Genomic DNA, 21,784 nt, shown 5'->3' on the forward strand with positions numbered 1-21,784 from the left:
TTTAAGCATCAACAGATGTTTAGAAGGAAAAGAAAGAAAAAAGATTTGCATTTATGAATGCAAGACAAAGAGCACTGTTTTAATGTGTAATGTACTTTATGTTAAAGGCACAGGACACTTTTGGTAATTACTCAAAATATACACTAGCATAAAAACACAAGCAATTCAGAGCTTTTGATAGTATAAAACACTGTGACAAAGGACTCCCTCTGAAGCAACATAATTTTTGAGAAAGAGGTAACTTCACACTCAAATATTTCAATCTAATAAAAGACTTGAAGCCCTTTCCAGGCATCTGAAAGCACACAATTGTGCAACAAGGACGTTTTTTTTTTTTTTTTCACTATCAACTTTAATGACCAATTGAGCCCAACTTGTTCACAGATTTCTTTTTCATGCATAAATTTCCAGATACAGGTACACAAAGTGAGAATACGGGGCCCAATTTCATAGAGCTGCTAAGCACGAAAATTTGCTTAGCATGAAATATCTTCCTTGATAAAAACAGGATAACCAACCAAATTTCCATTTGTTGCATATTGCTTGTTACTGGTTTTCAGCTGTTGTGTGCTTATCCTGAAAATCACGCAGAAATTTGGTTGGTAATCTTGTTTTTATCGAGGAAGAAATTTCATGCTAAGCAAATTATTGTGCTTAGCAGCTATTTGAAATTGTACCCTGGTCTTTGATAATGACTAAGAGTGTGCACACGGTGCCTTTAACCTGACACATCAAAGATGCAGTTGATGTTCTTGCTGCAGCCATCATGAATGGTAATGTTGCTATCAATCAAACAGATGAAACCGTACAGTCATTATTCACAGATGAAATTCTGCATGCAATGAAACATGTTGACGATAAAGCTTCCTCTGCTGGGAGATCGTTAACGACCTCAACATCCTATAGTTTCAAGTACAATTCATCCAGAGAAACCTTTCATTTTCGTTTTTGGGGGGGCCTTCACAACATTTTGTTTTCCCTCGCAATTGACATTCAGCGTCAGTACAGTAGAACCCTCATTCCCCTCTCATCTCACACAATGCATTCAGTTTGAAACTAATATGGAGGCCCAGTAAAGGTTGCCACGGTAACCATTAGGCTGCCATGGCAACATGGTGTCGCTTGCGAGTGTACAGAGGGTAAAGAGGCGACAGGGAAAGTCCTCCATTAGAAATGCTGGGTGCTATTATCTGGATAGATTTTCCCTAAATCTCGTTTGACTCCGACGAGCCGGATGGTGAGTAGGGTTGGTTTGTGAGACGAAGAAAACGGCTTTGTGCGGACGGCGTGAATTGAATAGGGGGGGGGGGACCAGGGACGATGTGAGTGTACATGAGGTCAGCTTAAGAGTTCTTTCTCGGTAAAGCTCGGGATTGATAATGGCTAAGGAAGACACCTGCGATTTTTTTTTTTTTTTGGTCTTCTTTTTGGTCGTGAAGGAGGGGTTTGTGTGATGATTACTGGGAAAGAGAACACCTCCAGCGACGGCTAATTCTGCCACCGCTGACTTTTGACCTTTCGCGGGATCAGGAATTACTCAGGTTCAAATTAAAATTATCTGCTTTTCAATCTATAGGCGGTGGGTCTGGAATGATTGACATGGGATGGGGGGTTCCTAGAATCTTCAGGAGTAATACTATCAGTGCTTACACAACCCATGTATTAAAGGCAGTGGACACTATTGGTTATTACTCAAAATAATTATCAGCATAAAACCTCACTTGGTAACGAGTAATAAGGAAAGGTTGATAGTATAAAACATTGAGAGAAACGGCTCCCTCTGAAGTGACGTAGTTTTCGAGAAACAAGTAATTTTCCACGATTTTGATTTTGAGACCTCAAGTTTAGAATTTTAGGTCTCGAAATTAAGCATCTGAAAGCATACAATTTCATGTGACAATGGTGTTTTTTTCTTTCGTTATTATCTCGCAACTTCGGCGACCAATTGCGCTCAAATTTTCACAGATTTGTTATTTTATGTTGAGATACACCAAGTAAGAAGACTGGTCTTTGACAATTACCAATAGTGTCCATTGTCTTTAAGACTGTCACTGTGAGTGTTATATTCAACAGAGGTACGAGTCATTGAGCACAGTGTCTCAAGCTACAGGTCTTCAATTTAAGGAGCTTCATTTACAGTGTTTATACATGTTTACATAATAGCAATGTTTTTCAACAACTATGGTCAATTTCATGGTAATTCCCAGAGTTTGAGCTTTCAAGGAGCTCTCGGAAACAATGTCACTAGAGAAAAAGCGCAAAGAGCAGGATCCCATTTGGTCTAAAGACAATTTAACAGGCTATTGACGTTAAAAACCACGTATATATCTGGATTGATTTGCATATCGCAGGTTAGCACACAGTTCATTATTCAAAACCACATTGGTATAATTACCTTTAGTCTCGATTTACCCAACAATATCACTAGAGAATTAGATCAAAAAGCAGTCCTTTTGGTCTAAAGATAATTACACAGGCTTTTTTTTTTTTCACTGTGTTGACGCTAAAAATCACATATATCTGGATTGATTTATATATCGCAGGTTGGCACAGTTCATTATTCAAAAGCACTTCGGGATAATTACCTTTCAGAATCGATTTACCCCACAATATCAATAGATCAAAGAGCAGGACTCATTCTGGTCTACAGAAAATTTAACAGGCTTTTTTTTTCACTGTGTCGACGCTAAAAACCACATATCTCGATTGATTTACATATCGCAGGTTGGCACAGTTCATTATTCAAAAGCACTTCGGAATAATTACCTTCAAGTCTCGAATTACCCAACAATATCATTAGATCAATAGATCCGAAAGCAGGATTCCTTTAGATCTTAAGAAAATTTAAGAGGCTATTTTTTTCAACGTGCTGGCGTAAAAAAAAAAAAACATGGATTGATTTACATATATCGCAGGTTAGTACAGTTCATTATTCAAAACCATATCGGAATATAAGAGATGTTAAATTTGCATCGGGGATAAAGAATATTAATTTTGGTTTTTACCCATACACCGATGTGTGTTACTACTGTATACACAGGACTTTCCCCCCGAGTCCTGTGAAAAAATAGCACAGGCATGTTACTCGGGTGGGATTCGAACCCACGACCCTTGCAATTCTAGAGCAGTGTCTTACCAACTAGACTACCGAGGTTGCCCGGTAGCTAGAGGCAGTTCGAATCCTATGTTTTGGCAGCGGGTACCGCAACGATATTAGAGGTGTTAAATTTGCATCGGGGATAATTACCTTTAAGTCTCGATGCACCACACTGTTTCTATGACAATGGTCCACACTTTCTAAGATCTGTTGTATGCAATGGCTTGCATCCGCCTCACTATAGTACTCTCTAGCTACTATGTCTTCAAACAGTTCACCACCAGTGACTCTGTAAACGGGAAGGGAAAAATACGGGAAGGGAAAAAAAAAGAACCGGAACAAGACAATCCTGTCAATTTACGGCAAATATGATTGCAGTATAGACGATGTGACCTCTGACGTCACACGAAAACCATAACATGATCCGCGCGCATATCGCCGGACAAAACCTTTGTGTTTTGGCCGCCAGCTAGAAAGTGTACGCAATCTTACTATGACTCCGCAACTCTTTGCCCGGCGAAACATGACGTATAGTGTTTTGTCAACAGAGGGCGGTTTTAATGTAAACATAGGTCACATCATCTATATAACGCTAGTTGTTGTGTCTCTCATCACTTTAGAGTGAGTGAGGTATATTCCAATAACCATTATTTCCTTTCTTTTCTTTTTGTTGTTTTTATTGTGGGATGGTCTGTTGAAATAAGCACTTAGCTATCCCTATGGGCTATTGTGCTTGTTTTTCATGGGGTAGGCCTATTACTTAATAAAAAAATAAGAATACCATTGGTTGCGCCCGAGTTTGATGGATTCAGCCAAACAAAGCACGGTTAATTTGTACGGCAAGCCTGGAATTCCATCTTTTGGAGGGCAAGGCCAGTTTGATTTTGAAAAGGGCACTTCAATAAGCCATAGGCATGTTAGGTTTGAGTAATGTCTTGATCGCATGTGCTTGATCGCAAGTTAAATTAAGTTTGAATACCTCAGACTATCGAGACAGTAGTTGCTATGTCACATGATTTGGGGCAAGCTTTTGCATAGTACGTAAGAGACGATGAACACCCGTACACTATTCTTAAAAAAATGTGTATGGCACAATGGCACCAGGGGCTGCTCATCTGGAGGTTGCTACGTATGCAAAAGCTTGCCCTTAACCCAGTGGTGCCCTAACCATGTGACATAGCAGTTGTCTCTTTAGTCTAAGGAACTCAAAGGTAAGCAGTACATTGTGAATCTTAAGCACTAAGTCAAGGTACCAGACATTATGGAAATCTAACTCGCAAATGGCTTTATGGTAAGTCTATGGGACTTTTGATAACACTGGATTTTCAGGGAAGCTAGTAGGTGGCAGCATACTAGTTTTTCGCGGAAATGCATGCGCATGCTCACAAACTACATGAACAATCGTAAATGACCAGGTACGTCTGCTGACAACTAGTGTCCTGACATCTCCCATTCAAGGAAACAAACATCACAAAGACACTTACAAGTCAAATACTAGCTAATGAACATTTTCTTTTGGGGCCAAGCTAGCCTGAACTGAGTCCAGAGCTGAAGCCATGGTTTCGTAAAGGGCCATAAACAAATGACAAAGTACGTCTGGTTTATTCACCTAGTTTATTCACATTTTTATTCACAAAACAAGTCCAAAAAAAAAAGTGGCAGCCGACAAATCTTTCTACGCAAAAATGATACAAAATGACCCAGGACGTCTGCTGCCACCTAGTGTCCCGATGTCTCCCATTCAAGGAAACATACTTCACAAAGATACTTACAAGTCAAATACTAGGTAATGAAAACTTTCTTCAGGAATGCTGTCGTGCAGACGAACTGAAAAGTAACAGAAAAAAAACATTCGATCAGATCCAACAGATAATTTGAAATCATCACATATGCCCTTCCCTAAGGACTAGAGGGCGCACTGGTGATGCTGCGTGCACAAACGCAAAGGGACCGCAAAGACCGCTTACCGTAAGTGTCACTGCAAAATGTTTCTTATTATCCTTCCTCAATGCTAACCTTCAAGTTTTATTTAGTTGATGATCTAGCGCCAATAAATGTAACATGACTCGCGTTACATCACGTGCATTTCGAGAAGCTCTCTTCCATGTAATGTATCTGTGCTTACAAAACACAGTTGGTTGAGTCTTTGACTTAACACACCCAATGTAATCCATGCTTATTTATTATATTCAAATGCACATGTAACGTGACTCGCGTTACATCATGTACATTACTTATTGCGCTTGCCAACAGAAGCTCCCTTATCTCTGCTTACAAAACACAGTATCAGTCTTTGACTTCACACCCGATGTAATCTATGCTTAGTTATCATACATTACAATATTCAAATCTAGAGTGACTCGTTACATCATGTACATTACTTATTGAGTTTGCCAACAGAAGCTCCCTTATCTCTGCTTACAAAACACAGTTATCAGTCTATGACTTCACACCCGATGTAATCTATGCTTATTTATTATATGACAATATTCAAGGTCGGTGAAACACTACAGTGACACTTGCCGTAAAGCTGCATTGACCACGAACTACGGTAGATGGTATCATGGTGTGAGTGGATTGCTAGGAATACAATGGGGGAGGGATTTACGTCGCATAATGGTTGTAGTCATTGTATGTTGGGCTGGCAATTGAAGCTTGTACCGAGTGTCAATGCAGCTAATAAAACAAGGTCTGTTTTATAGAGCTATATATATTGACTAGAGCGCTAACACCCCGTTATACACGAACTAAAGTTTTGAAGCCGTGTGGGCGCATCCATGTTTTTGTACAAACCAATAAAAAAGCTTGAAATTTTGTACGGCAATTGTACGGCTATTTGCATGTTAGTGCGTTGTTCTTTTCTACGTGTCATTCGAACCAAAAAATGCAGCAAATGTGAACGCACAATCTGCTGATCAGCGTACAAACTGCGAGCGTCATGTACGTCATGTTTAAAAGGCACGTATACTTTTTTAAGTACGTCAACCAAGTCGAATTTACGGTTTTTGTAGCGCGGACAGACGCGAATGGGCAGTCTCGTACGTAAGTGCACACGCCGAATGTAAAAAAAACGCACCTATGTAAATTAAAATCGTTGAGTAGTCACGCAACACATCAAACATGTCTGCGCCCACAGTGGCTTCAAAACGCAGAGCAAGTTAGCGCTCTAGTCAATATATATAGCTCTATGGTCTGTTTCAATCTCTACCGTATAAAAGGAGACTGTCTTGTTTTGTCCATCAGGGAATGTTTTCGTTCAAATTTTGTGCCTAGTGAAAATGCTGTGCACAAAAATTTTAGTATAGCAAAATGAGATTTTTTGCATAGAAGTCCATAACTTTTGCATAGCAAACTTAAAAATCCTTAAATATTTCAATAAACTCGTGAAATGAGCACAATTATCCTTAAAATTATAATAAGGATGCATCTTATGGACTTTTCACAACTCGGGAGACTTCTCTATTAAAGCCATTGGACACTTTCTGAACAGAACAAAAACTAAAAGTTCACAGATTTACAAATAACTTACAGGGTTTATAGAAGGTAATGGTGAAAGACTTCCCTTGAAATATTATTCCATGAAAAGCTTTACTTTTTGAGAAAACATTAAAACAATTATCAATTCTCGGTATATCGAGAATAACAGATTTTTTTTTTAACACATGTTATGACACGGCGAAACGTGCGGTAACAAGGGTGTGTTTTCCCCGTTATTTTCTCCGGACTCTGATGACCGATTACGCCTAAATTTTCACAGGTTTGTTATTTTATATAAGTTGGGATATGCGAAGTGTGGGCCTTTGGACAAAACTGTGTACCGATGTTGTGCGATTGCTTAAACAAAGAAAATATTTTCTTTGAAATTTGAGAGACTTAGCTCTTTTCAACTACTACCTAGGAGGAAGGTAGCAAATCGACCGGGACTACTTTTGGAGCAGATTGAGGGGACTTCTCTTCGTTAAAGGCAGTGGACACTATTGGTAATTACTCAAAATAATTATTGGCATAAAACCTCAATTGGTAACAAGTAACAGGGAGAGGTTGATGGTATAAAACATTGTGAGAAACGGCTCCCTCTAAAGTGCCATAGTTTTCGAGAAAGAAGTAATTTTCCACAAATTTGATTTTGAGACCTCAGATTTAGAACTTGAGGTCTCGAAATCAAGCATCTATACGCAAACAACTTCGTGTGACAAGGGTGTTTTTCTTCTCATTATTATCTCGCAAGTTCGATGACCGATTAAGCTCAAATTTTCACAAGTTTGTTATTGTATGCGTACAATGTATGTTGAGATACACCAACTGTGAAGGCTAGTCTTTGACAATTACCAATAGTGTCCACTGCCTTTCATTTCACTACCAGGAGTAAAAGTTCTTAATTGGTCTCAGAGTGAGTCTTCTGTGTGAGTTCTGTCAAGTGCACATAGCAGAGATCGATTAGTTCAAACAGAGGTTGACGCTAATGGCATTAGAGTCGGCATGTAAAATTAACGTCATATTGATTGTTTAAAAACCAAGCTGTTAGATTAAAATGCAATACCCATTAACTTTGTCATCAATCATAGACAGTGACCCTTGAGAACATGGCTGTTAGGTCAACAAATTAAACTACATCATCTTATTATCCATTTCATACTTTCTCTGATAATCATTATTCAAATAAGTTTTTTGCTCAATACAATTTCTGGGTCACAACCAAGTGTTAATCCCTTTAACATGCATCTTTTTTTTCGCGATTAATTTGAATAGTTCCCAATTGATTCATAAAAATGTTGCAATGTGATTCCAAGGAAACTAATTCATCCAGCAATATTGCACAGCAAGAATTTTAGACTGAACTGAATGATGATAATGAGATATTCCTGATAATTATTTGAGTAGCAATTGAGCTACTTGGTGTAGCATTTTGCTCTGCTATTGCTACTGTATACAAGGGAAATCGCTCACTGGTTCAATACAGACACGTTGATCGACAGTTCCTCAATAAGGAACTGAATTCCTTTTTCAGGGCATATCTTCCTTACTTTGATGATTGGCAGTTCCTCAAAAGGGAACTGAATTCCTTATTCTGGGCATATCTTCCTTACTACGATGATCGGCAGTTCCTCAATAGGGAACTGAATTCCTTATTCTGGGCATATCTTCCTTACTATGATGATCAGCAGTTCCTCAATAGGGAACTGAATTCCTTATTCATGGCATCTCTTCCTTACATGAATGATAATCCACCACCCAACATCTATAGAACTGTCCCACCGTGTCCCTCCACATCCCACATTAGTCATTCCTCTTACAATGATTTCATGTCTTAATAAGATTACAAGCTCCTTACAAATTCACCCTATCCTATTAAAGAAAATACACCAGACAAAAAAAATTTGTTCAGCGTCCCCGCCGTTTCCTTTTAAAAAGGCTGCCCCTTTTTTTCCCTCCTTAAAAAAAAAAAAAAAAAGGATACATTTTAACAATCTCAGCCAAAATGGCTATTTTTGAAAAATACTCCAGCCTGTTGTCTTTAAAAATGTGTCTGCCAATTATTATAAATAAAAAAAATAAAAATAAAAACTTGGTTCCTTTTTTCAAAAAGGCAGGACACCAAACCATGTTTTATTTGTTGTTGTCAACGTGTACATGTAATGGCCAAGTCTTTCAATCTAAACAAAGTCTTCCACTCTCAGCCAAAGTGCAACCCCCCCGAGAAAACCAGCAGCCTGTGAATTAAAAAGATGACTCTATCTGCAGTATTTAATAAGATGCTATCCAATTTCTGAAATCGCTTCCTAGGAGCTTGTTAAGGATAACCCCGGGTAGGCTTAGGCGGGAACGTATCAAGAGATGTCATGAATAAGGAATAGGTAATTCATTTCTCTATTGAGAGACTGCCAGTCATAGTGTTTGACCGGAACTCATTATGCATAATTTTGGGAATCTTGGAAAAACCTTTACATTAATCGCATAACAAAAAATTTAAAACAATTCTTGAACATAACTGATCTGACTATTTCTACACCAAGAGATGCCATGAGTAAGTAATTAATTTCCCTATTGAAGGAACTGTCAGTCATAGTTTCCAAACGAAACACAAAATGCATATTTTTTTTAATCTGGGGAATCCTTTGAATTAGTCGCCTACAAAAATTATGCACTCCAAAGGAATCAACACTATTAGTTGTGACCCCCCCCCCCAAAAAAAAAAAAAATAAATAAATGAATTGTCTGGAACAATTGTCACAAAAAAATCCTCATTTGAAATAATGATAATTGAATAAAGTGTGAAGTGGATAATGAAATTACATGTACTTCATCTCAAATGCAACAAGAAATAACCCCCAAAACATGAAGCAGGACTAATACACCCAGGGTTTGAAATGTTCACTGGACCAAGACTCACACAAGAGATGCCATGAATAAGGAATAAGGAATTCATTTCCCTATAGAGGAACTGACAATCAGAATAAGTGCCCGAACGGTATACACATCATGCATAATTTTTAAAAACTACATGTACGGGGAATACTTTAAAATGAATAATTCTTGTTCATGTCTGACTTGTCTATTTTCATCACACAACATAAATACTAATGCGGTTTGTATTAATGAGAACATTACTCAAACACTGACGTTTCTGCGGCTTCGAATTTCAAACCATGCTTCGATATGTGTCAAGCAATAATAAAAAGCAAACACCATGTGCCGTGTGGCCGATAACTTTGACATTTGTGGCACATTGAAGTAATGGTGGAACTCATCAGGGAACAGAGTACAGTGTTATGGTGCTTTTGCGATGGTCCAATTGAGTAAAATCAATCAGGGTTTACGTGTGAGTATTCTGGTGTGTCCGGTTGGTTCGTGTCTTAAGATAGCTGTCAAGTTGACATGCGAAGCCTTTGTGTGCGGCGGTTAATTTTCATCTTCTATTGAAGTTCCCTTCTGTTGATATGGTAACAGACCTTTGATCATGGTACCGCCATGTTGTGTTTCCGGTCACCTTTCCAGTAGAGTGAGAATCAGTATTCGGTAACACTATCATGCTCACGTGGAGCAAGACTTAATGTACTGCTGCAGGACTGTTTATGTGTCAATTTCATGTTTAATGACATGTATGTTTAAATTCTTAAGAAATTTGTTATTTCTGTTCACATGTGCAATTCAGTTTTTAACTGCCAGTTGAGGTTTTAATAAGGGAATCACTGTGTGGTGAAGAGGTTTTCAACTAGTGGTTTAATCCCAACTGCCCGAGTTTTTGCCAACCCAGATTGGAAAACTATGGAAAGCCGTAAGGGCAAATCAAGAAAAGATCGCTATTTTTGGTAACAATGTAACCAAATTTGTTGATTTTGTTTAAAACAAAACGATTAATTATGAGAGGTATTTTGTTTAATTGAAAGTTTGCAGAAAATGTTGAATTTTGTTAAACATCTGTTTTTAGTGTTTTACTAACAATCGGCCGACCATGCCAACCAAGGCGGTTTGTTTATCAACAAAAGAAAGGTCTATACTATCAACAGCTCTCTGCTGCTCGTTACCGAGTAAGTTTTTATTCAAAAAATTATTTTGAGTAGCTACCAATCGTATCCAGTGCCTTTAAACATACTACACCTTAGACGATATACCAGCGATGATCCAAATACCAAAACTGAAATTTGTAATTTTGTAGAACAGTGGGATACATGTACGCATATCATGTTCCCAGCATGACATTCACAATAACCAGATCTCACAAGCAGTATCGCAATAACCTCCGACCAACCACATGCCACACATCACTTGTTCCAACTCCCCCAAACATCATTTGCATAATGTCTATTTACCAATCAATATAAATTAGGTTCAGGTTTTTAAATAAAAAAATTGGTGAGGCGGCGTGACTTCTGTGTAATGCATTCATCGAAGTAGAGCTCCGAGAGATAAAAAAATATATAAATAATAACTAAATAAAAAGAGAATACTCAACTTGGTATTGATTGCCACAAAGAGGGCATTTTTTTATTTTATTTTTTTCGCTAAATGGCAGCGCGTTTTATTGATCCCTGGGGGTTGTGATAGCATGTGGAGAGAACTGAACATCTGTCCCTGATCACTGCTGTAAAGGGTGTACAGAAGTGTACATGTGAACACGTTGAAGACGTGTGCTCCTTGAAGAAGGTACATGATGTGCGTCTGTGTGTGTGTGTGCTTGCTCACATCTTAAGTCTATTTACTCATCACTTATTTCCCATGGTAAAGTGCGTCGAATCTTTACCTTACGGCCAGCTGAAAATTTTGACATCCAAACAGTCGGAGGCTGCTGGCTGCTGCATTGCATGTATGTTGAGCCGATTGAATTTTGTATTTTTTAAAAGAGGGTAGCTATCGAGGGAGGGTTGTTTATAGTTTCATGTGAATTGTGAAATCTCGCTGATTATCAAGGTAATTTTCGAGCTGAACAAGAACAATTTATTAGAGCGGGATTAAAACCAACGAGCTCCAGTTTAACATGCCGTTAAACGTTTTTGTATTTTCAATGTGAAATCTCATTGATTATCAAACTTGGAGTCAAACAAAGAAAAATTGACAGGAGCAGGATTTGAATTAATGTCCTCTGGATTGGAGCGATGGCGCTCTGATCTATCTAGCCCTTCACTGGTGGTCTCCCTATTTTGTCAATTTCTTTTTGGGGGATATGCTGAGTAAGCTCGGGCGGTACCACGATATTATCGAATACTGCGATACTAATTTGGAAACGATTTCGATATCGGATCAATTTGGTTTAAATCGAAATATCGATATATCGCGATATATCGTGATACACGTATATCATGATACATCGCAATATTGATTAAGGATCGCAATATCGCGATGTATTTCCTAGCTGAGAAATCTTGCACCCCATACATGTAGGTTTGGAGTAAAACCAGAAGAATAGGTCATTAGAACACCTCTCTTATGCAATAACTGTCTCTTCTACAACTTTCACTGGGAGTTTGAAGACTGATGATGTCAAGTTTAATTAAGCGCGATTATATCGAATATCGCGATATATTGTCGGTGATATATCGTGAATAAAATAAATTGATATCGCCCAAGCTTAATGCTGAGTTCATACCACAGTGCACGATTTCCCTCCTGTAGGGTCATGTGACATCACATACAAAAGAGCCACAAAGCGTGGAGAACTTGTACACATCCCATAAAAATCATCCAATCTTACATGTTGTCATGGAGATTGCACATTGTGATAAATGTTGATACGAAAAAAGCGGCACATCTCATTTTTCTGCTAATATTTTCACAAGTCTTGACTCCATATGGTTAATGTAGAAGTTTAAAAGTGTATTATTTCACGTACGAACAGTGTGCATCTAACCTTCCGCGAACAGACAGACCCCCAAAAATGTCATCAATCAAAAAAGTACTGCGACTACATCCATCTAAAAACCTCAAAAGGAAATGTGCAAACTCAGTCTCAGCTGACCCATTTTCATACGTCGTGAAATTCCAAGAAGCCCGCACTCTGCATGACGTCGTAGAAGATTAACTAGTAGTCACTGCTCAGATGTATGTATGCGCAAACAACGTATTAAGCACACACTTCAAAGTGCTTGTATAATCGTCACTTACCGTCCAAGTGCCTAACTGTGACTTCAAGACGTGGTTTTGCTCAGTACAGTTCGACTATTTTTACAAAACATGTCCTTACATATTTTGAGCACCTGAACATGGTTTGAATGCTAAGCTTCCCGTGGTGGTAGCTTTGGGCGTTATAATTTTGAATTTTAAATCACTAAATAAGGCTTGCTTTGAGCTTTCTGCACAATCCACTGAAAAGTGTCGCCCAATATCAAAAAACCAAAGTGGGTGTTTGCTATTACATTTTAACATTTCGTTGGACTTTTTGTTTATATAATTCACTCAATTTTGTGCTAAGCAAATATTAGCAGGATACCAGTCACAAATTGTACGTAAGGTATTTTGGCTTGGTCAAGCCAATACAAAATGCAGAAGCATGCTTACCTATATTTGGATGTTTCAGTTTGCGACATATCCGAGCCTCTCTCTCTAATTTCTGCAAATCTGCAAAGTTGGAAAAATATAACAAGAGAACAGAACAATAAATATCAGAGTAGAAACAACAACTTTTGGTTCATTATCTTTCCTCAAGACCAAGCATGCCAAGCAGGATTAATTTCCTTTGTAAAACGGTAAAATCAATTAATACAAATGGCTTTCATTTAACATGTTTAAGGTTCAATCAAGTTCAAATCTAAAACAATTATTGCAAATGTTACAACTCCCTAAGATTTTACCAATAACTCATAATTATTTGACACTTTTTTCATTTACATGTAGTAAGACAGTTCCATCTCTAGTCAACATGGTCAAAGTGCACATCGACTAAAAAAGGCTGACACAATTTAAAATACCTTTCTAAAAAAAAAGTGAACAGGTTTCTGTAATTAGGATTGCTGCGTGTCTTTTGTGTGCGATGTAGAGCAAAGTCGCACATGTCGTTAATTACCCCTGTAGGCTGCTACCAATATAGGCGCTGTTGACTGACATTGACCAGGGTGGGCGGGGCTTAATATACTAGTGTACACTGGCTCCCGGTGAAAGAGCGCATTCAATTCAAAATATTGGTGCATGTGTATGAATGCTTAAATGGACTTGCACCAGCATATCTTTCATCTTGTTTTTCTTTTCACATTCAAACCAGGGCTGGGCTTCGCTCAGCATCAGACAAAACCTGTCTTGCTGAAAATAAACTAAGCAGCAAATCTCTTCAATCCGCTGCATATAAATCATTTTCCTTAGCCGCTCCAGGACTGTGGAACCATCTTCCCATCACAATACGCACCTCAATTTCACTGCCTATTTTCAAGAAAGCACTAAGAAAAACATCTTTTTCCTTAGTGTCTGTTTATTGCTTTATTGTTCATTTGTTGTATTATCTGCATTGCTATTGTTTGTCTAAAGCGCTGTGGTCTAAATGAAATGACGCTATATGAAAACCCATTGTATTGTATTGTATATTGTATTGTATTTAGCCACTCTAGGACACCCTGTTGCAGCAACTGGACATGCTGTGTCCAGTGAGCCTTCCATCCACCCCAAAGCCATCGTCCATCACCCCAAAGCCATCGTCCACTCCCGAGGGAATACCCACAACAACGAGCTATCCCTTTTTTTAATAGCTCCTCGCTCAAAGGGACAGGACATCTCTCTCGGCCTCTCAACATGCTCAATGACATGCGAAACGCTGCACAGGCATTATAAAACAAACGTCGCTCACTGCCGGGGCTGAGTGTTCTAGAGCTTTGTATGAAGTAGAACTCACGGAATGTGCGTACGATTTAAACAGACAGTGGCTGCTAGCGGTGAAACTAAGACAGGATTTTAGCTTTTCAAATACAAGCGAGTCCTGTTTGATGTCGAGAAACACGGGTCTCCTGTGTTGATCGCATTACGTGTGAATAATCAGATATGACTTAGGGCTATCCAGACCTGTATGCTTCGTTTTTGAAAGGGCAAGGGCACCAAAGCATTTTCTCCTTGGTAAAGGGCACCTATGAGGAAATTATAAGTTTCTACTGGAGCATTTTTTAAGGGCACCAACATTGTACGTACATATGTGAATAATCAGATATGACTTAGGGCTATCCAGGCCTGTATACTTCGTTTTTGAAAGAGCAAGGGCACCAAGGCATTTTCTCCTTGGTAAAGTTATGAGGAAATTATAAGTTTCTACTGGAGCATTTTCTAAAGGAACACGTTGCCTTGGATCGGAGGAGTTGGTCAAAACAAAAGCGTTTGTAACCATTTTTTATATAAAGCATATGGTTGGAAAGATGTTTTAAAAGTAGCATACAATGATCCACACAAGTTTGCCTCGAAATTGCGTGGTTTTCCTTCTACTGTGCGAACTATCACCGTCGGCCATTTATGGGAGTCAAAATTTTGACCCCCATAAATGGCCGACGTGTTAGTCGACGAGGTAAAAGGAAAAACCACGCAATTTCAAGGCATGTTTGTGTGGATCATTGTATTCTACTTTTACAACATCTTTCTACCCATATGCATCCGGTTACAAACGTTTTTCAAAGACCAACTCGACCGATCCAAGGCAACGTGTTCCTTTAAGGGCACCAATTGGAATTGATGAGGGGGCATGGAGGCAATTGCCCCTGTGAAGTATCAAGACTGCTATGCATGGTGAAAACTACCAACTAAGGTTTGCGGTGACACCATGTAAAAAAGTCTCTTTGTGAGTAGTAAAGGTTCTGGGAAGAGCCGGTTTGTACCACTAAACGTTTTCGGTCAGTGTGCTCTGACCATCTTCTGTGAGTGATTGTCACGACTTGAAATTAGTTTCCGACGTGAATAACTTTCAGCTCAATCAGTCCGAGATCTATTTAAAGGTTTGGAGTAAAACCAGAAGAATAGGTCATTAGAACACCTCTCTTATGCTATGACTGTCTCTTCTACAGTTTCCACTGGGAGTTTGAAGACCGATGATATCAAATTTATCGCGATTATATCGAATATCGCGATATACTGTCGAGGATATATCGTGAATAAAATAAATTGATATCGCCCAAGCTTACTCATGGTTAATGTACATTTGTATTGTGGGTGACTTAAGGACAGATGTCACTTCTTATTGTCTCCAAACCCATCATCTTAATCTATTTTCATGATTGCCTATGTATCAAAATAGCCAATAAACTACAGTCCTTTTCCTACACATACAGGTACGGACAACTTATTTTAGATGCGGGAATGTATTAAAGACACTGGACACTATTGTTAATTGTCAAAGACCAGTCTTCTCACTTGGTGTATCTCAACACAATTATGCACAAAATAACAAAGAGCTGTTAAAATTTGAACTCAATTGGTCGTCGAAGTTGCGAGATAATAACGGAAGAAAAAACACCCTTGTCACACAAAGTTGTGTGTTTTCAGATGCTTGATTTCGAGACCTCAAAATGTTACTCTGAAATCAAATTCAAATATTTTAGTGGAAAGTTTCTTTCTCGAAAACTACGAAACATCAGAGGGAGCCGTTTCTCACAATGTTTGATACTATCAATCAAGAGCTCTCCGTTGCTTGTAACCAAGTAAGTTTTTTATGCTAAAAATTATTTTGAGTAAATACCATTAGTGTCCACTGCCTTTAAATACAGAATCACTCTTTACATTATTTATGCCCAAACCAATTAGCTTTGACAAATCAATTTATCTGAAAGCTAATTACCTTGACTTGAGAAATAACAAAAAATAACAATTATAAATTCATGGCTTGACGGGAGGTGGGGAATGTATTCCTGTTACTGGACGAAGATTATTCATCATGTTTAGCTAATGGGAATCCAATTAAAAATGCGACTGTCTTCATAGGGGAATAGAATCTTAAGTAGAGAATTGGATACAAAAATACATATTGATTAGTTCTAATCTGCAGAGTTGCTTACATGTATAATAAAAAGCTCATATTATTACCGGATTGCTTATATTAAAGAGCTCATATTGTGTTGGAGAAATCCTCATGGAATTAAAGCTCAACATAAATTCTAGACCAGACATTCTTTTCTTTACAATGACCAGATCCGAAATAAGAAATATTTTTATTTAGAAGCAACTTAACGGTGTAGAGTATACTCGATGAGGTTATTTATCAGACCAAATGTAATTTTTTTAACAGGCGATGCGGTTAATCTGACATTGAAAAACAAAAGTCCTTCGGACTTTTCAGTCACGAGTTTATCGTGAAGTCATGAGTTTTATTGTCTATTGTTTTTCAGACATGAATACCAAATTGTCCGCTTGCAGACTGTATGTTGCGTTTATTGAAAACAAAAGTAGAGGATGATGAGGAATTTACCCCCCCCCCCCCCACCCCCACTAAAAAAAAATTATATAAAAATACGTAGTTTCCTTTAAAAGCTATCCCCTCTGATGATCACCCTTTCTTCATGAAAGAGTATGAAGAAATTCATTCGTCAACTGCCACGCACCCTGTTTACTCCCAACTCTATAAGTCGCAGGAAGAAGACGAAAAAAACCTACAATGCCAAAAATATGAGACGGGAAAGAAGTGAGTGAATGAGAATGAGGCAAAAGGATTGAGAAGGAAATGAAAACTGACACCTTGCCTTTGTGGTCCTATCCCCTATGGTAAGATGTTATAAATAAACACTCCTATGATCCAGATTCTTGGCATGTGGGAACAGATTTCTTAGGAAGCTGTTCCGTATGACGTCATTATATTGTGGCAGCGTCTTAAGACATCACAGACCGTCCTTTGAGTGAGTTGATTGATTGTATTTTAAGGTGTGCAGTATTAACCCTCTTTCGTGTATTGTGGTTTTGATTGATAGATGCGCAATCTGTCTGTTTTACCTGGTCAGCCTGTCCCTTTTAGCTGGTCAGCCTGTCCCTTTTAACTGGTCAGCCTGTCCCTTTTACCAGGTCAGCCTGTCCATTTTACCAGGTCAGTCCATTTAACCAGGTCAGCCTGTCCATTTTACCAGGTCAGTCCATAGTACTAGGTCAGCCTTCCCATTTTACCAGGTCAGTCCATTTTAGCAGGTCAGTCCATTTTACCAGGTCAGCCAGGTCAGCCTGTCCCAAGGTCAGCCTGTTAAATTCTCCAGGTCAGCAAGGCCAGGAATTAATGTCACTCACACATTTGCCACTCAAAAACTGGGTCATTTAAACCTAAGTGAGTGAAATGGAACAGTCCAAATTTTACCGAGCGATAATATTCCTTCCATTCCACGAATTAAAGCCACTCAATATTTGTTTTATATAAGTGACATCCTTGTCATTTGATGTATTTTAAAAGTATAACATTATGAAAAATCACACAAATTACTGCTTCGGAACAAATCATATAGCGCCGCGTAGCGGCAATAATGCACAAATTTAATAGCGATCGGATCACAACCTTTTGCACAGGTGCTCCTTTGTTTTAGCAGCCGCGCTGCGGCGCTGTACTGCTCAAAAACATTGGGAACAAGGATGATCCTAACTGTTGAATGGGAAATGTTTTTCCCCATGGGCGAAAAGGTCTTTTTGATCTCCGGTGCGGATGGGAGTAATAGTGAATGTCACGTGAAGTAAGTTCCACCAATCAAATGACAAGGATCTGTATGTCAGTTATATAATTTGTTCTATTTACTTCACTCATTTACCCACACACTCGCAGGCCCGATACTTCACGGACGCAACGGAGGCGATTGCCTCCGTTGCCCCTTGCCATTGCCTTGGTGCCCTTGAAATGCTCCAGTAGAAATGTACAATTTCCTCATAGGGTGCCTTTTGCCAAAGAGAAAACGCCTTGGTGCCCTTGCCCTTTCAAAAACGAAGCATACAGGCCTGCACTCGTCCATTTTTAAACGTTTATTTATGTACACTTTTCTTTCTCAGCTCATCCTGCTCATCATGTTTCAACACAAAGTGAGTTGACTAAATAATTAATGCAATTCCCAATCATGCGTACTGAACTGACTGACTAGAGTAACTGATGCCCAAACCTCTGCCGCCTGACACTTTCCCATCTTCTAACACCTGCTGGAAAGAACAATATCTACTGATTTGATAATGACAGCTTCTCATGGTCGCCATTAACAATGAATAAGGCAAGATAAAAATAAATACCAGTTGATCGTCCCCTTTCTCATCTTTTTTTGCACCCGCATTCTTTTTTTTTCGTTTTCTTTTTTCAATTTTTGTTTTCTTCAAAAGGACAATTGTGCAGTGTTTGTCATTAAAAGAACACGTTGCCTTGGATCGGTCGAGTTGGTCTTCAAAAAGCGTTTGTAACCGTTTTTTTATAAAATGCATATGGGTAGAAAGATGTTGTAAAAGTAGAACACAATGATCCACACAAACATGCCTCGAAATTGCGTGGTTTTCCTTTTACCTCGTCGACTAACACGTCGGCCATTTATGGGGGTCAAAATTTTGACTCCCATAAATGGCCGACCATGTTAGTTCGCACAGTAGAAGGAAAATCACGCAATTTCGAGGCAAACTTGTGTGGATCATTGTATTCTACTTTTAAAACATCTTTTCAACCATATGCATTTTATAAAAAACGGTTACAAACGCTTTTGTTTTGACCAACTCGTCCGATCCAAGGCAACGTGTTCCTTTAAACTTACTAATCTTTGAAGAACCAATAATTATAATAGTTGTGACTTTAAACTTAAAGAATTGGTGGCCAGTTTGAGTAAAAAAGCTTGTTAGCCACCTTTGAAATAAAAAAATAAAAAAATAATAAAAACCCTTGATCATCCTCTTTTTGGAAAAACCCGGACAATCAACTGGTATTTTATTTTACTTGGCCTATTAAACCTTTACCTTGATTGGTCTGTGCTCATAATAGATTGTGTACCTTACATGGTATAACACAAGCATTATACTGTCGACTCAGAACTATAGGGTCGTTAGTGGCGTCTAAATGGAATTCATAAAATTGCTTTTGCATATTCTTAAGCTCCTGCTTAAGTGGAGGTTTTTTAATTGATCAAGAGTGATCTCCAAGGCAAATTGTTTGTTAAAAAGTAGCATAGACTTTGTTGCAGAAATACACTCATTTGTAGATTGTTATGAATAGGGTAGGTAGCCTTAGCTTTCGATCCAAACCGGACCTTCTTCAGAGGCATAAAACCATCCTCCTCTTTTTGGAAAAACCCGGACAATCAACTGGTATTTTATTTGTGGATTGTTATACATTTTTTCTTAATTTGAAGGTAAGGTTTATGTTTGGTAATCATTCTTTAATTAAGTGGCAATTCAAAATTACTTGGCATTTTAAAGAATCATTTTAATTTGAATTAACGTGGTTATGTAAACATATTTATGTAGTTTTTATCCTGCAAAATCTGAATCTGAGAAGCATTTCTCACAGTTTCACAGTTATGTCTCCCAGATTGTGTATTCCTACTAAAGGCAGTGGACACTATTGGTAATTGTCAAAGACTAGCCTGCACAGTTGGTGTATCTCAACATATGCATAAAATAACAAAACTGTGAAAATTTGAGCTCAATCGGTCATCAAAGTTGCGAGATAATAATGAAAGAAAAATAGCCCTTCCAACACGAAGTTGTGTGCGTTTAGATGGTTGATTTCGAGACATCAAGTTCTAAACTTAAGGTCTCAAAAACAAATTCATGGAAAATTACTTCTTTCTCAAAAACTATGGCACTTCAGCGGGAGCCGTCACCTCAAAATGTTTTATGCCATCAACCTCTCCCCATTACTCGTCACCAAGAAAGGTTTTATGCCAATAATTTTTTTGAGTAATTACCAATAGTGTCCACTGCCTTTAAAGATTATTCTTCCTCCATTGACATACATGTATTCAGCAATATCTACAACCCCCCAGTGTCTTTCCCTCCTTGCCATCATATTTATTTGCCATCATGCTCAGTAATGGGTAACGACAGACAACTCCGTCAGGACACTAGATGAGTAGATATTACTGGTCCCTCCTCCCTCATGTACATCTTGTAGTAGATTCAGCAATCAGGTGACTCATGCAAGGCTGGAAAGAGTCGTCAGGCCCGAGTCAAAAATATATTACTATTGGTCCAATAACCTCAAAACCAAACGAGTCCAAAACCAACAAGCAAGTACATTTCTGTGAAGACAATTTGCATCTTCCAAGTACCATATATACCAGGCATGTGTACTAGATTTTTCTACGATCACTTGGAAGATTTTTGTACAAATTTAATGAACATTTCACGCGCAGGTTTAATCCGTGCCAAAATCGTACGCCCAGAATTTCATCTTTGGGAGGGCAAGGTAGTTTTTGTTTTTTTCAAAGGGCACTATTGGAATACATAAAGTCTAAGGGATACTTCTGAAGGGGCACGAAGGCCAAGACCAGGGGCAACAGAGGCAGTGGCTTCCGTGGAGCTGTTTAGTTGCGCCGCCTTCATTAGCAAATGATGCTTGTGATGTGAACAAAATAAATGCAGAGCGCATTCTATGGCCCATTGCCCCAAAACCAAGTAGCAAAGACACACGATTGCGCCTTTAGATTCATCTGAAAGGAAAAGATTTGTAGGCTATGCATATACAACGACGTTTGAACAATCTGACGGTCGCTTGATCTACATTATGTACATGATGAACAAGACCCCTTCCTTTACATCGCGGACTTCCGATCAGCCTCTCCTGCATGTAAAAATAGCGGCCATTCGATCTGCTCAAATGAAATCTAACGTTCATGTATTACGTGTCTCTTCATTTTGTTTGTCCCTATAGAAAGCGGGAGTTGAAGAGTCCACAACTCTCTCAGGTTCGTCCGCTGAATATGATGAGCTAGATTAAAGTAAATGTCAACCAGATAAACGCCACAACATGCAGTCCTGTGCTAGGGTTATGAATATTCATCGTGGAATCAACATTAAAGAAAGAGTTTCTTCTCCAAATCATATTTCTATGAACTTGACAGTGTTTTGACAAAAATATGTCTCTGGAGGATTTTTGCTTGGAAACAGACAACGCAGGATAGAGTGAAATGGAGAATTGGTGAAGAGGCTTTCTTCCTGCAGTGGACATGCTAGACAGCATCTTTGTTCTTTTTCATTTTGCTCTGTTGGAACACAGAGCTAGGGTTGGAAGATACTTTTGATTGGGGCAGTCGGAAAAAGTAACAATGATTATAGTGGGTTCTTAAAATTACAGATACT

General features: G+C 38.5%; 1 protein-coding gene across 6 annotated transcripts in view; it reads right to left on the minus strand.

Moving 5' to 3' along the window:
- LOC139953194 (calcium/calmodulin-dependent protein kinase type II subunit delta-like) overlaps positions 1-21,784 on the minus strand; it is a 100,375-nt gene that overhangs the window by 48,654 nt on the left and 29,937 nt on the right. For all 6 annotated transcript variants that reach the window (XM_071952649.1, XM_071952647.1, XM_071952648.1 and 3 more), the window contains exons 3-5: positions 13,091-13,150; positions 4,870-4,924; positions 3,248-3,386 (exon numbers count right to left, since the gene is read on the minus strand). In XM_071952649.1, coding sequence (XP_071808750.1) covers positions 3,248-3,386; positions 4,870-4,924; positions 13,091-13,150 — 254 coding nt within the window. The remainder of the gene's footprint in view (positions 1-3,247; positions 3,387-4,869; positions 4,925-13,090; positions 13,151-21,784) is intronic.

The sequence above is a fragment of the Asterias amurensis genome, chromosome 21 (genome assembly GCF_032118995.1).
Source record: "Asterias amurensis chromosome 21, ASM3211899v1".
Classification (NCBI taxonomy): domain Eukaryota; kingdom Metazoa; phylum Echinodermata; class Asteroidea; order Forcipulatida; family Asteriidae; genus Asterias; species Asterias amurensis.